This window comes from Grampus griseus (assembly GCF_964374135.1).
Source record: "Grampus griseus genome assembly, chromosome: 5".
Taxonomy (NCBI): domain Eukaryota; kingdom Metazoa; phylum Chordata; class Mammalia; order Artiodactyla; family Delphinidae; genus Grampus; species Grampus griseus.
This window is the reverse complement of record NC_138998.1, coordinates 76544395-76560198: the sequence shown is the minus strand read 5'-3', so window position 1 is coordinate 76560198 and position 15804 is coordinate 76544395. Positions and strand designations below refer to the sequence as shown.

At 35.0% G+C, this 15804-nt stretch overlaps 1 protein-coding gene across 1 annotated transcript in view; it reads left to right on the top strand.

Moving 5' to 3' along the window:
• Positions 1 to 12356, top strand: part of EAF2 (ELL associated factor 2) — a 50160-nt gene extending 37804 nt beyond the window's left edge. Inside the window, exon 6 of the mRNA XM_082654797.1 lies at positions 12271 to 12356. Within this exon, the coding sequence (XP_082510923.1) occupies positions 12271 to 12317 (47 nt within the window). The 3' untranslated portion in view covers positions 12318 to 12356. The remainder of the gene's footprint in view (positions 1 to 12270) is intronic.
• Positions 12357 to 15804: the final 3448 nt, after the last annotated feature.

The window sequence follows — 15804 nt, the reverse complement described above, 5'->3', positions numbered from 1 at the left end:
GAATGCCAGAGATTTCTGTGCATTAATTTTGTATCCTGCAACTTTACCAAATTCATTGATTAGTTCTAGTAGTTTTCTGGTGGCATCTTTAAGATTCTCTATGTATAGTATCATGTCATCTGCAAACAGTGACAGTTTTACTTCTTCTTTTCCAATTTGTGTTCCTTTTATTTCTTTTTCTTCTCTGATTGCAGTGGGTAGGACTTCCAAAACTATGTTGAATAATAGTGGTGAGAGTGAACATCCTTGTCTTGTTCCTGATCTGAGAGGAAATGCTTTCAGTTTTTTCACCATTGAGAATGATGTTTGCTGTGGGTTTGTTGTCTGTGGCCTTTATTATGTTGAGGTACCTTCCCTCTATGCCCACTTTCTGGAGAGTTTTTATCATAAATGGGTGTTGAATTTTGTGAGAAGCTTTTTCTGCATCTACTGAGATGATCATATGGTTTTTATTATTCAATTTGTTAATATGGTGTATCACATTGATTGATTTGCATATATTGAAGAATCCTTGCATCCCTGGGATAAACCACACTTGATCATGGTGTATGATCCTTTTAATGTGTTGTTGGATTCTGTTTGCTAGTATTTTGTTGAGGATTATTGCGTCTATATTCATCAGTGATATTGGTCTGTAATTTTCTTTTTTTGTAGTATCTTTGCCTGTTTTTGGTGTCAGGGTGATGGTGGCCTCGTAGAATGAATTTGGGAGTGTTCCTTCCTCTGCAATTTTTTTGGAAGTTTGAGAAGGATGGGTGTTAGCTCTTCTCTAAATGTTTGATAGAATTCACCTGTGAAGCCATCTGGTCCTGGATTTCGTCTGTTGGAAGATTTTTAATCACAGTTTCAATTTCATTACTTGTGATTGGTCTGTTCATAGTTTCCGTTTCTTCCTAGTTCAGTCTAGGAAGGTTATACCTTTCTAGGAATTTGTTCATTTCTTCCAAGTTGTCCATTTTATTGGCATAGAGTTGCTTGTAGTAGTCTCTTATGATGCTTTGTATTTCTGTGGTGTCCATTGTAACTTCTCCTTTTTCATTTCTAATTATATTGATTTGAGTCCTCTCCCTCTTTTTCTTGATGAGTCTGGCTAAAGGTTTATCAGTTTTGTTTATCTTTTCAAAAACCAGCTTTTAGTTTCATTGATCTTTGCTATTGTTTTCTTTGTTTCTATTTCATTTATTTCTGCTCTGATCTTTATGATTTCTTTCCTTCTACTAACTTTGGGTTTTGTTTGTTCTTCTTTCTCTAGTTCCTTTAAGTGTAAAGTTAGCTTGTTTATTTGAGGTTTTTCTTGTTTCTTGAGGTAGGATTGTATTGCTATAAACTTCCCTCTTAGAACTGCTTTTGCTGCATCCCATAGGTTTTGGATCATCGTGTTTTCGTTGTTATTTGTCTCTAGATATGTTTTGATTTCCTCTTTGATTTTTTTTTTTTTTTTTGCGGGATGCAGGCCTTTCACTGCTGTGGCCTCCTCCGCCACGGAGCACAGGCTCTGGAGGCGCAGGCCCAGTGGCCATGGCCCACTGGCCCAGCCGCCCCACGGCATGCGGGATCCTCCAGTACCGGGGCACGAACCCGCGTCCCCCTCATCGGCAGGCGGACTCTCAACCATTGCGCCACCAGGGAAGCCCTCCTCTTTGATTTCTTCAGTGATCTGTTGGTTATTTAGTAACGTATTGTTTAGCCTCCATGAGTTTGTGTTTTTTACTTTTTTTCCCCTGTGATTGATTTCTAATCTCATAGCATTGTGGTCAGAAAAGATGCTTTGTTATGATTTCAATTTTCTTAAATTTACTGAGGCTTGACTTTTGACCCAAGATGTGATCTGTCCTGGAGAATGTTCCATGTGCACTTGAGAAGAAAGTGTAATCTGCTGGTTTTGGATGGAATGTCCTATAAATATCAATTAAATCTATCTGGTCTATTGTGTCATAAAGCTTGTGTTTCCTTATTAATTTTCTGTCTGGAGGATCTATCCATTGGTGTAAGTGAGGTGTTAAAGTCCCCACTATTATTGTGTTATTGTCGATTTCCTCTTTTATAGCCGTTAGCAGTTGCCATATGTATTGAGGTGCTCCTATGTTGGGTGTATATATATTTATAATTGTTATATCTTCTTCTTGGATTAATCCCTTGATCATTATGTAGTGTCCTTCCTTGTCTCTTGTAACATTGTTTATTTTAAAGTCTATTTTATCTGATATGAGTATTGCTACTACACCTTTCTTTTGATTTCCCTTTGCATGGAATATCTTTTTCCATTCCCTCACTTTCAGTCTGTATGTGTCCCTAGGTCTGAAGTGTGTCTCTTGTAGACGGTATATATACAGGTCTTGTTTTCGTATCCATTCAGCAAGCCTGTGTCTTTTGGTTGGAGCATTTAATCCATTCACGTTTAAGGTAATTATCGATATGTATGTTCCTATTACCATTTTCTTCATGGTTATGGGCTTGTTTTTGTACATCCTTTTCTTGTGTTTCCCACTTAGAAAAGTTCCTTTAGCATTTGTTGTAGAGCTGATTTGGTGGTGCTGAATTCTGTTAGTGTTTGCTTGTCTGTAAACCTTTTGATTTCTGTGTTGAATCTGAATGAGATCCTTGCCTGGTAAAGTAATCTTGGTTGTAGGTTCTTTCCTTTCATCACTTTAAATATATCATGCCACTCCCTTCTAGCTAGTAGAGTTTCTTCTACTCTGCTAGTAGAGTTTCTGAGAAGTCACTTGTTAACCTTATGGGAGTTCCCTTGTATGTTATTGTAGTTTTTTCCTTGTTGTTTTCAATAATTTTTCTTTGTCTTTAATTTTTGTCATTTTTATTACTCTGTCTCGGTGTGTTTCTCCTTGGATTTATCCTGCCTGGGACTCTCTGCACTTCCTGGACTTGGGTTGCTATTTCCTTTCCCATGTTAGGGAATTTTTCAACTATAATCTCTTCAGATATTTTCTCGAGTTCCTTCTCTCTCTTATCTCCTTCTGGGACCCCTATAATGTGAATGTTGTTGCATTTAATGTTGTCCCAGAAGTCTCTTAGGCTGTCTTCATTTCTTTTCATTCTTTTTTCTTTATTTTGTTCCACAGCTGTGAATTCCACCATTTTGTCTTCCAGGTCACCTATCCATTCTTCTGCCTCAGTTATTCTGCTATTGATTCCTTCTAGTGGATTTTTCATTTCAGTTATAGTATTGTTCATCTCTGTTTATTTGTTCTTTAATTTTTCTAGGTGCTTGTTCTTTAATTCTTCTAGGTCTTTGTTAAACATTTCTTGCATCTTCTTGATCTTTGCCTCCATTCTTTTTCCAAGGTCCTGGATCATCTTCAGTATCATTATTCTGAATTCTTTTTCTGGAAGGTTGCCGATCTCCATTTCATTTAGTTGTTTTTCTGGGGTTTTATCTTGTTCCTTTATCTGGTACATAGTCCTCTTCGTTTTCATTTTGTCTATCTTTCTGTGAATGTGGTTTTCGTTCCACAGGCTGCAGAATTGTAGTTCTTCTTGCTTCTGCTCTCTGCCATCTCAACCATTACCTTCTTATTGAATTATTCATTTCCTTTTGACTCTGTAACATAACGTCCTATTGGCTTTTCTCCTACCTTTGTAGATACTTTTCTGACTCTTCTTTGCTAGTTTATAATCTTCTACTTAGTCATTAGAGCTGGGGTTCTGCAAGGCTTAATTCTAGGTCCTATTTTTGTTTTATTCTATATTCTTTCCACAGATAATCTCCATATTTCTGTGGCAGTCAATACTTATATATAGATAACTTGTAAATTTGCATCTCTGACCCATACCTCTGAGCTCTAGACACATAAGTCCAACACATCTCATATTAAAAGGCATTTCAAATTCACCTTGTCCAAAACCAATTTATAATCTTTCACTATGTTTCTTCCTAGTGAAAGGCAGGAGTCATCTAATTATGCAAACCAGAAGTGATTGTATTCTAGGGTTGAGTTTCTCTCCCTCTTTACAGTATAGTCAATCCTTCACCTTCACCAAGTCCTGTTTATATTACCTCCTTAATCTCAAATTCATCTACTTTTCTGCATCTCCACCACTGTCACTCTAGTTAAACTTACCATTATTTCTTGCTTTAATAATGCAATGACTTCCTAACTGGTTCACCACTTATCTACTCAAACCCATTTTTGATCTACTAAGTACATTGCGGCCATATTGATCTTTTCATAATTCAAGTATTATTTGTCTCTCCTACTTTAAACTTTACAATAGCTTATAATTTCTTTTAGGATAGAGACAAAACATTTTAACATAAGAGTCTTGCCCTCTCTGTTCTAGCAACATTTTCCTTCTTTTTGTCACCATACTCAAATACTTTTGCCTACCTCAGGGACTCTACCCATACTGTCCATTCAGTTAGAAATAGTTCTTTCTTTTCATGTAGTTAACTTTTTCTCCTTTGGATGGTAGTTTTATATATACTTTATCAAGAAAGCCTTTCTTGACCTTTCTGAAAAGATCAAATCCCCCTTGTTATAGACCTTCAGAGCAGTATCTTCTTTATATCAATTATCATTTATAAATTTATATTTCTTTCATTTGTTCTCTTCTAAAGTATAAGCTCCAGGAGAGCAGTGATCTTGCTTATTTTGCTTATCACTGAATACTAGCACCTGACACGGTTCCTGATACATAGTAGATGCTCAGTAAATTCTTTTTAACAAAGGCACGCAGGTTGATACTCTCTGGGGGAGAATGGGACTTTCTGTATATTTAAAACTAATCTCACTGTATTAATTTTAATGGTAAAGTAAATATCTAGGAAAGACCAACTTGCTCTAACTTAAAAACAGAAGTAAATAAGGGAGGAGCCAAGCATGGGTGGTAGAGTAAAACTGTGGTTATGGTTATGATAGTGTAAAACTATGTGTTAATTAGGGACTAGGAAAGGTCTTTTGAACTTCCAGTCATTTATGTATTTAGTGCTATTATTTATAACTTGAGAGGTGAAATTATAGCATTTGATTTCTTGAATGGCCAAATAATGACAAATACTAGGAGGATAAACAGTAATGAATTTGTATGCCCATAATAATATACCTTCATAATGTATGTAACTACATATTAAAAAATGTAGTTACATATGTGTATTTGTATATATAAAAAAAATTGACAGAAGTAGGGGAAATTGACAAGTCTATTGTAATGGTAGATTTAATGTATCTGTACTCAAGGATACAGAATTTAGTAAGGGTATAAAATCTTTGAACAACACAATTAACATGCCCTTTTTTAAATATAATAAATTCTATCTTTTTTTTTTTTTGGTCCACAGCACAGTGTCATTTATGTAAATTAAAATTGGTCATAGGAAGCAGTTTATTTTTTGCAAGAGTGCAAACAAATGGAAGGAACTACACTGTGATATTTTTCTCGGGATGCTAAGAAATATCACAAACTAGGTGATTTAAAACAACAGAAATGTATTCTCTCACAGTTCTGGAGTCCAGGAGTTAAAATGAAAGTGTCAGCAGGGTTGATTTCTTCCGCAGGATCTGAAAAAGAGTCTGTTTTGTGACTCTCCTAGCTTCTGGTGGTTGCTGGCAATCCTTGGTGTTCCTTGGCTTGTAGACACAGTGCTCCAAACTTGGCCTCTGTCTTCCTTCTCTGTGTGTCTGTGTCCATATTTATTTTTTCTTTTTTATACCTTTTTTAAAATTTATTTTTATTACAGTATAGTTGAATTACAATGTGTTAATTACTGCTATACAGCAAAGTGACTCAGTTATATATATATATATTTATTTATATTTATATACATTCTTTTTCATATTCTTTTCCATTATCACAGGATATTGAATATAGTTCCCTGTGCCATACAGTAGGACCTTGTTGGTTACCCATTCTATATATACCAGTTTCTATCTGCTAATCCCAAACTCCCAATCCAACCCTCTTCTACCACCCTCCCCCTTGGCAGCCACCAGTATATTCTCTGTACCTGATTCTGTTTCTGTTTCATAGATAGGTTCATTTGTGTCATCTTTTAGATTCCACATGTAAGTGATATCATATGGTATTTGTCTTTCTCTTTCTGACTTACTTCACTTAGTATGATAATCTCTAGTTGCTTCCATGTTGCTGCAAATGGCCTTATTTCGTTCTTTTCTATGGCTGAGTAGTATTCCATTGTATATATGTATATATGTACCACATCTTCTTTATCCATTCATCTGTAGATGGGCATTTAGGTTGTTTCCATGTCTTGGCTATTGTGAATAGTGCTGCTATGAACATAAGGGTGCATGCATCTTTTTGAATTATAGTTTTGTCTGGGCATATGCCCAGGAGTGGGATTGCTGGATCATATGGTAATTATATTTTTAGTTTTCTGAGGAACTTCCATACTGTTTTCCACAGTAGCTATACCAACTTACATTCCCACCAACAGTGAAGAAGGGTTCCCTTTTCTCCATACCCTCTCCAGCAATTTTTTTTTTTTTTTTTTTTTTTGCAGTACGCGGGCCTCTCACTGTTGTGGCCTCTCCCGTCGTGGAGCACAGGCTCCGGACGCGCAGGCTCAGTGGCCATGGCTTACGGGCCCAGCTGCTCTGCGGCATGTGGGATCTTCCCGGACCGGGGCACTAACCCGTGTCCCCTGCATCGGCAGGCGGACTCTCAACCACTGCACCACCAGGGAAGCCCCGCTCCAATTTGTTTTTGTTTTTATTTCTATTGCCTTGGGAGGCTGAACATGCCCATTCTAACAGTAAATACGTAGAATCTTACAATCTAAAAATGAGAAGCAGGCATTCTTTTAATAATATAAACCATTTATGGAAATTACTTTCTACTAGGACAAATGAAATAACACATTTAAAAGAATTCATATTTTATTGATCATATCACATGGCTATAAAACAATGAGAATATAAATAAATAACAAAAATAGTTTAAAATACATGCTTAGAAACTTTGGAGCACATACCTAGTGACTTACATGTTAAAAGGAAATTACAGAGCTTCCCTGGTGGCGCAGTGGTTGAGAGTCCGCCTGCCAATGCAGGGGACACGGGTTCGTGCCCCGGTCCGGGAAGATCCCACATGCCGCGGAGTGGCTGGGCCCGTGAGCCATGGCCGCTGAGCCTGCGTGTCCGGAGCCTGTGCTCCATGACGGGAGAGGCCACAACAGTGAGAGGCCCGCGTACCACACACACACACACACAAAAGGAAATTACAATGAAATAATAAAATATTTATAATTAAGCAATATCAGAAATATCTCAACAGTTTTGGGGTGCAACCAAAATGATAGAGGGACATTTGTAGCCTCAAAATGTTCTTTTTTAAAAAAAATTGAAAATAAATGCGTGAAAGTTTCACCTTTAGGAACTAGAGGAACAATAAGACCTTAAAACAGGGAAAGAAAGTATTATAGATTAGAATTGACATTAGTACAATAGATAGCAAAGAAACATTAGAGGATCAACAAGACTAAAAGTTATTTCTTTGAAAACTTATAAGAAGACCAACCTGTAACTAGGGCTGATGAAGAAAAAAAGAGTAAAACACAGTATTAGGAATGAAAAAGTGGTTAAAATTATAGTATGTTTTTATTTTTTTCATTATGAAAACTTTACAAATATTTTATCCCAGTATATTTGGCATAAAAATGGATGATTTTCTAGGAAAAAAGTATAATTTACCAAATCTGACTCAAAAAGAAGTAGAAAGTCTGAAGAAACCATTAACAATTAACGTCTCTTCCTCCTTCATCCTATCTCCATATCTCCAAGATGCTAGAAAATTGAAGATAATTTTACAGATGAATTTTAGCAGATCTTCAAGGAACAAACAATTCTTATCTTCTACAAACTGTTTCAGAGAATAGAAGAGTAGGGGAAGCAACCCAATTCGTTTATAATTCTAGGGTAATCTCAATATCAAAACTGAACAGGAACAAGACAAAAAGCATTATAGACCAACTTCACTTAAGAACATGGATGTAAAATTACCAAATAAGATATTAGCAAATTGAATAACCACGGTACTTAAAACAAGCAAGCTAAATCATGACCAAGTAAAGCTCATCACAGAAGTGTAGGAAATGTTCAATATCTGGAATTATATCAATATAATTTACCACATTAACAGATTATAGGAATAAAGCCATATGATCATTTCAACAAATTTGAATTTGACAACAGTCAGTATTTATTAATTTTAAAACTTTTACTGAAGATTGAATATAAGGGAATTTCCTTAACGTTATAAAAGTTAATCACGAAGAACAAAACTACTGCCAACATTATACTAATAGAGACTCCAGAAGCATTTCCGTTAAAGTCAGGAAGAAGACAAGGAGGACTAATATCATGATTTCTATTCAACATTGTACTGAAGGTTCTAGAAAATGTGGTTAAACAAGTAAAAGAAATGAAAATAAGAATCGGAAACAGGAAATAAAATGATCCTTATTTGTAGACAATGTAATTGTCTACATAGAAAATCCAAAGGAATCCACAAACTATAGAAGTAGTAAAAGAATTTAGAAATATTTTGGATGCAACAATGGTATGGAAAAATCAGCAGCAATCTTGTTATACAAGTAGTAACCACTTGGAATTTCTTTCAAAAAAATAGTGAATTTCTTTGCTTGATATATTTTATCCAAACTTTAAGTTTCCTTAGAGGAAATAAACCCTTTTTTATTGTTAACTGCAGTCATCCCATTTTCAACCTTAGCAGACTCAACACCCTCTTTTATAACATATATTTAAGTCCCCTTTACTATTCTGAAATGAATTTCATAGCTTAGTATCATCTAGGCACATATATCTTTGAAAATAATTAATGTAATATTAAGACAAAATAAAAATAGTTTATGGTAAAGTAATAGATATTCTATTTTGTAAATGTTCAGGCCTGGTGAGACAACATAACAAAGTGCCGTATGTTTGCACTTAATTTTAATGAATATATTTGGAATTAAGGGAAGCAAGGCAATATTCAACTCATATGTCAATATTTTTTCTTTTTATTTATCTTGTTAAAATAAGGACTGGAAAGGTATATACATACATATTCATAGAATTGTGTACACAGATAAGTTTTGAGGTGCTGTATTGCTGACCCAAAGCCAATGAGCAACATAGATATCACTGTGTTTTCAGAAACAATTTTAAACAATCTTTGTAAAGGTCTTAGAAGAAAAGTAAAGTCTTTCAGTTTACATGATAGTTGCATCCTTGTAAATTTCAGAGAATTTTATGTCTATGCAAAAGGATACTTTTAGTTTATAAAAATACAATTAGTTCTGGCCTTAAAATTATAAACAGACCTCTCAAGTACATGAGTATCCCACTGGACTTTCAAAAGTTTTACAGAATGTAGAAGGGTTCTTTATTGTTCATGATTGGTCCTTGCATTACAAGACATTTAAGCTTCCTAAGTTCCCTGTTCACTAAATGGCCACTAGCAATCTTCAAATCACTGGGACAAGAGACCCCTCACGTACATTTCTGTAACATCTCCTAGAGGGCAGTATTGCTCTCATTGAGAAACATTGGTTTAGGTATCTGAATGCATTTGCTATGGGTATACTCTTTTTTCCAAGTCATAATTACCATTTTGATTGAAAACATATTTCCTTTACTAAGCATCTCATATTCAAAGGCTAATCTCATATCTTCAAAACAACATTTCAGCCAACAGCATGGTAATGCTGTGCTTATAACCTCCGTAGTATGAAGTCTATTAAGAAAAACGGAACTCAGGACATTTGGGTTTGTGTCACTTGAGAAACTCATTTTATAGGCATCACATCAGGATAAACATTCTTATGCCATAATAAGTAGAAACTTAAGCCTTGAAAATAAGAAAATGGTCATGTGAACCAGATGCACAAATGAAGCTTTAGCAGGTTTCTTTATCAAGTGATGTAATTAGTTCTGGAGTTCATGCAGTGGACTGAGGTATCTTACAACAGTTTATATATGGCCTAAAAAGTACTCATCTTAAATTGGATATTAACTTCAAAATACGCCAGCTTTTGTTGATTGTGGAGTAGTTTAAAAATACAAGAGTTTGTTAACCATTGTAATTTACCACCCAAAAGATTTATCCAATCCTATAGCTTCAAATAAACCCCCTGTAATCAATGACTCCCAAATCTTTTGCAGCTGTAGCCTCTACCCTGAGCTTCAGACTTGTATATCCAATTGCCTATACCATATATACTTGAATATTTACTAGGTATTTCAAATGTACCTTGTTAAAAATTGAACTTGTGATTTTTTTTTACACAATCTTGTTCCTCTGGTTTTTCTCATCTCAGTAAATGATACCACCATTTATCCAGTTGTTTAGACCAGAAATCTTGGGGGTCATCCTTCACTTTTCTCTTTCTCTCATGTACTAAGTCCAGTACTCTTGATAGTCCTGTAAGCTCCATCTTCAAAGCAAGTTATAAATCTGACCACTTAGCACCACCTTCACCTGAACCACCTGAGTCTAAGCCAGTATTACTTCTTTTTTCCCCAGTTTTATTGAGATATAATTAACATACAGCACTGTGTAATCTTAAAGTGTACAACTGTTTAACTACATACATCCTGAAATGATTACCACTATAGATTTAGCGACTGTCCATCATCTCATATACATAAAACATTAAAGAAATAGGAAAAAAATTTTTCCCTGAAACAAGAACTCTTAGGATTTACTCTCTTAACAACTTCCATATATAACATACAGCAGTGTTAATTATTTTTATCATGTTATACATTACATCCCTAGTATTTATCTTATAGCTGGAAGTTTGTACCTTTTGACTGCCTTTTATCTAATTTCCCCTCCCCACAACCCCCCACTCATGGTAGCCACAGATCTGATCTTTTTCTCTGAGTTTGTTTGTTTTTGAAGTATAATTGACCTACAACACTATGTTAGTTCTTGGTACACAGCATAGTGATTTGATATTTCTGTACATTTCAAAGCAATTACCATAGTCTAGTTGCCATCTGTCACCATACAAAGGTACTACATAGTTACTGACTATACTCCCCACAATGTACATTTCATACTTATCACTATTTTATAACTGAAAGTTTGTACCTCACCTATTTCTCTCCTCACCCTACCCACCTCCCCTATGACACCTGTTTGTTCCCTGTATTTGTCACTCTGTTCCTTTTTATATGTTCATTTGTTTTGTTTTTTAGATTCCACATATAAGTGAAGTCATACAGTATTTGTCTTTCTTAAAGCTGATATTATATCTTACATGAGAAACTGCACAGACTCATAACTGTTTTCCCTGATTCCATGTTTCCTCCACACCATTATAGTCTATTCACTGATATACAATAGTGTTCAAGTCAGTTGCCTGTTTAAAATTTTCCAGTGAATTGAATTCCCATTACATTTCAAACAAAATCTAAAGTTTTTTCCATGATCTATACACCATGGTCTTCTGGATATCTTTCTGACCTATTTCCCTACATTCTCTTCCTCATTCATTCCACTCCAGCCACAGGGGTGTTCTTGCTGTCAGAGAACACAAGAAGCATGCTTCTGCCTTGGGGCATTTGTATTTGCTTTTACCTGAGCCTGGACATTTTCCCCCACCTCTGTATTTTCATTACTCTCTCTCTACATTTGGATCTCTGTTCTAATGTCCCACCTTGAGGAGGCATTCCTAACTACCCTATTTAAAATAGCATCTCTCACCACTCTCCCCAGACCCATCTAAATAGTGTAATATTTATCCCTACTTAGGATAAATATTACATTATATATTTGTTTATTGTCTGTCTCCCCCACTGGAATGTAAGTTCCGTGACTGTAAGAACATGGATGAATTACAAAAGAATCAATGATGAGGTACTCTTAACATACACTATTTAATGACTTTGACTGAGTTTGTAGTAAAAAATTATACGTTTTTTACTCTTCAGAATAATCTGATCTTCTGAACCACATTTTCTCCTCATTTCCTGATGTAATTAAATCAGTGGTATAAAAGAAGGGTGATGTTGGTATGTGAAAGAAGATTAAAATATCAGTAGATGCCAAGTGATACTAAAACTATGCTGAAGATTGGTGGTTTATTTTTTCTTTACAGGTAATATTAATTCTTTGAGTTGCTACTGATGTGACTAATAATCAGATTGCTTATCCTATAATTTAAAGACATAATGTTGGCTAAACAGGATCACCTTGGGGTTATATTTTGTAAAACATCTATGTTATCCAAAAATATTAAATATTAAATATTCAATTACTACAGTTTTCCTTTTTTTATTTTAGGAAATGATTTGCAGCTGAGTGAATCAGGAAGTGACAGTGATGACTGAAGAAATATTCAGCTATAAGTATAAAGTTTATAAGACATGTGATAATTTATTTTATATTAGGAATAAAAATTCCTAAGGCTGAGGAAAATGTATCTTAACTTTGATGATAAGAGAAATTTAATCTGATTCAGAATTTTCAGTTGATGTTACATTTTTTACCTTTTATGGGTACCGGCATTTTCATGTATTTTCATTTAATCTTAACAAAACTCCTAGGAAGTTTTACAGATGAGAAAACAAACTTCAGGGGTTAGGTTACTTGCCCACATATTGTTAACAAGTGGCAGATCAGGTGTTCTGAAGTTCAGGTTCAGTGTTCTGTTTTACCACACTGCTGTTTTCAATTGTGAATGGCAAAACTGTTGATTTATAATAAATGTCCTGGTTTTAATTACATCTCTGAGCCTTTCTATCTGATATTCCTTAAATTTTGGTTGAAAATTAAGCTAAAGTTTAGGGTAAAGGTGAAGCTAAGTAATTGTTTTAATGAAACAATTGTCCTCTTATCTCTCACACATTTTATCATGTTCTCTTATCTCTTTGATACTTTTTAATCATTTTCTTATTTTGCTTTTGAGAGTAAAAATAAGCATTTATGTTAATGAGATAAATAATATTTATACCTATAACATTTTTGAATTGGGGGGAAATGATAAATATTATAGTTGAGAGTCACTAACCAGCAGCAAGTTCTTTTTTTTTTAATTAATAAACTTTATTTTTAAGAGCAGTTTTAGTTTCACAGCAAAATTGAGCAGAAAGTACAGAGAATTCTCATATACTCCCTGTTCCCACACATGCGCAACCTCCCCAAGTATGAACATCCTGCCCCAGAGTGGTACCTTTTTTTTTTTGTATAATTGATGAACCTACATTCACACACCATCACCCAAAGTCCATAGTTTACATTAGAGTTCACTCTTTGTGTTGTACGTTATATGGGTGTTAACAAATGTACGATGACATTTATCCACCACTGTAGTATCATACAGGATAGTTTCACTGCCTTAAAAATCCTGTGCTCTGCCAATTCATTCCTCCACACCCCAACCCCTGGTAATCAGTGATCTTTTTACTGTCTGCTTAGTTTTGCCTTTTCCAGAATATCTTATAATTGAAATCATACATTATGCATCCTTTTCAGATTGGCTTCTTTCACCTAGTAATATGCACTTAAGTTTCCTCCATGTCTTTTGCATGCCTTAATAGTTCATTTCTTTTTAGCACTGAATAATATTATTACATTGTTTGGATGTACCATAGTTTATTTATCCACTAACTGATGATAATATAAGCGTGAAAGTAAGTTGGCTACAAAGGAACAAAAATCAGTGGGCTTTGAACTATTCCATAACACTACACTAAAACTCTAAAGTTAGTAAAGCTGTATCAGCACAAGGTATAAGTGTGACCTATGAATTATGTATTCATCAAATATCATCTACAGTTTGGCAAGAAGGCATTCTTAGACATGTCAGAATTCAGGAATTGTATCATTCACATATCATTCATGTAATAATTACTTTAGTAATTTCTGATTTATTAAGAGATGAATCAAAATTACCAACTCAAGAATGGGAAAAATATTATAAAAATATATTCTAAAAAGGTTGAAACCTTCTTCAAAGGGACTAACTCAATTCGTAGGAGTAGTATAATATATAATATATATTATTATATTGGGTTGGCTAAAAAATTCATTTGGGTTTTTCTGTAAGATGGTATGGAAAAACCTGAACGAACTTTTTGGCTAACCCAATATTTATTATAAATAAATATTTATTACAAATATATATAATATTACCTGGGTTGTGGTTGTGTGAGTTACACATATGTAAAAAATAGTGGAGTTTTATATTTAAGATTTGTGCCTTTTAAGTTACGTTTAATTTTAAAAGTCCACAAACAAAATCAGTAGAAAAAATATTTGCAACATAGAGGGTGGCACAGCTGTAACATAAATGATATAAAGGTAGATCTTACAAACTTACAAGAAGGGGACAAACAACTCAATAGAAAAAAGGGAATGAATCTTCAGTTTTGAAAATTATAAAAACATTTTTGTCACAGCAATCTCACTTCTAGAAATTCATTCTACAGATACATTTGACTTATTGCAAGGTTATTATTACAGTATTATTTATAATTGCAAAAGACTTAAAAAATCTGAATGTGAACCTTTTTTTATTGATTTTTGAAGTGATTTATATACTCTGGACACAAATCCTTTGACAATATATGTAATATGAGTATTTTCTCCCACTTTGTGAGTTGTCTTTTTACTCTTAATGGTATCTTTTGGTGAACAAAAAGGTTATTGATTTTTTTTTTTTTTTTTTTTTTTTGCGGTACGCGGGCCTCTCACTGTTGTGGCCTCTCCCGTTGCGGAGCACAGGCTCCGGATGCACAGGCTCAGCGGCCATGGCTCACGGGCCCAGCCGCTCTGCGGCATGTGGGATCTTCCCGGACCGGGGCACGAACCCATATCCCCTGCATCGGCAGGCAGACTGTCAACCACTGTGCCACGAGGGAAGCCCAAAAAAGTTATTGATTTTAATACTGTACCATATATCAATTCTTTTTCTTTTATGGTTACCATATTTTATGTCTTATTTAAGAAATCTTGGCTTATCCACAGCCATAAAGATGCTCTCTTACGTTTTCCTCTAAAAGCTTTAATTTTTTAAACTTTGACAGATCTGTAATCTGTATTGAATTGGTTTTTATGCATGGTGTAAGATATATTTACACCATGCATAAAAACATGGGTAAACATATTTTTTTCCATATGAGTATCTAGATGGTGTGTTTTTTTTTTTATTTTGTTTTTTTGTTTGTTTGTTTTCTTGCGGTACACGGGCCTCTCACTGTTGTGGCCTCTCCGGTTGCGGAGCACAGGCTCCAGACGCGCAGGCTCAGCGGCCATGGCTCACGGGCCCAGCCGCTCCGCGGCATGTGGGATCTTCCCGGACCGGGGCACGAACCCGTGTCCCCTGCATGGGCAGGCGAACTCTCAACCACTGCGCCACCAGGGAAGCCCTAGATGGTGTTTTTTTAGTTAAAAACACCGTCATTTCCCCCACTGCACTGCAGTGTCACGTTTGTCATAACTGATGCCTCAGTATATGTGTGGGTCTTTTTCTGCACTCTGTTCTGTTGCATTGGTTGCCTTATCTATCTTTGTGTCTGTTCCACTCTGTTATAATTACTATAGCTTTATAATAGGTCTCCTACTGGTTAGTGCAAATCCTCCACTATTGTTCTTCAAGATTGCCTTTGCTATTCTTCGCTTTTTGTATCTCTATATGAATTTTAAAAATCAACTTGTCATTTTCTACACTCACAAAACCTGTTGGATTTTGTGTTGCAATTATAGATTGATTGGGGGATTACTGACATTTTTGCTGAGGCTTCCAAATCATGAGCATGGTATGTCTCTCCATTTATTTAGATCTTTAATTTCTTTCAATAATGTTTTAAGAGTGGT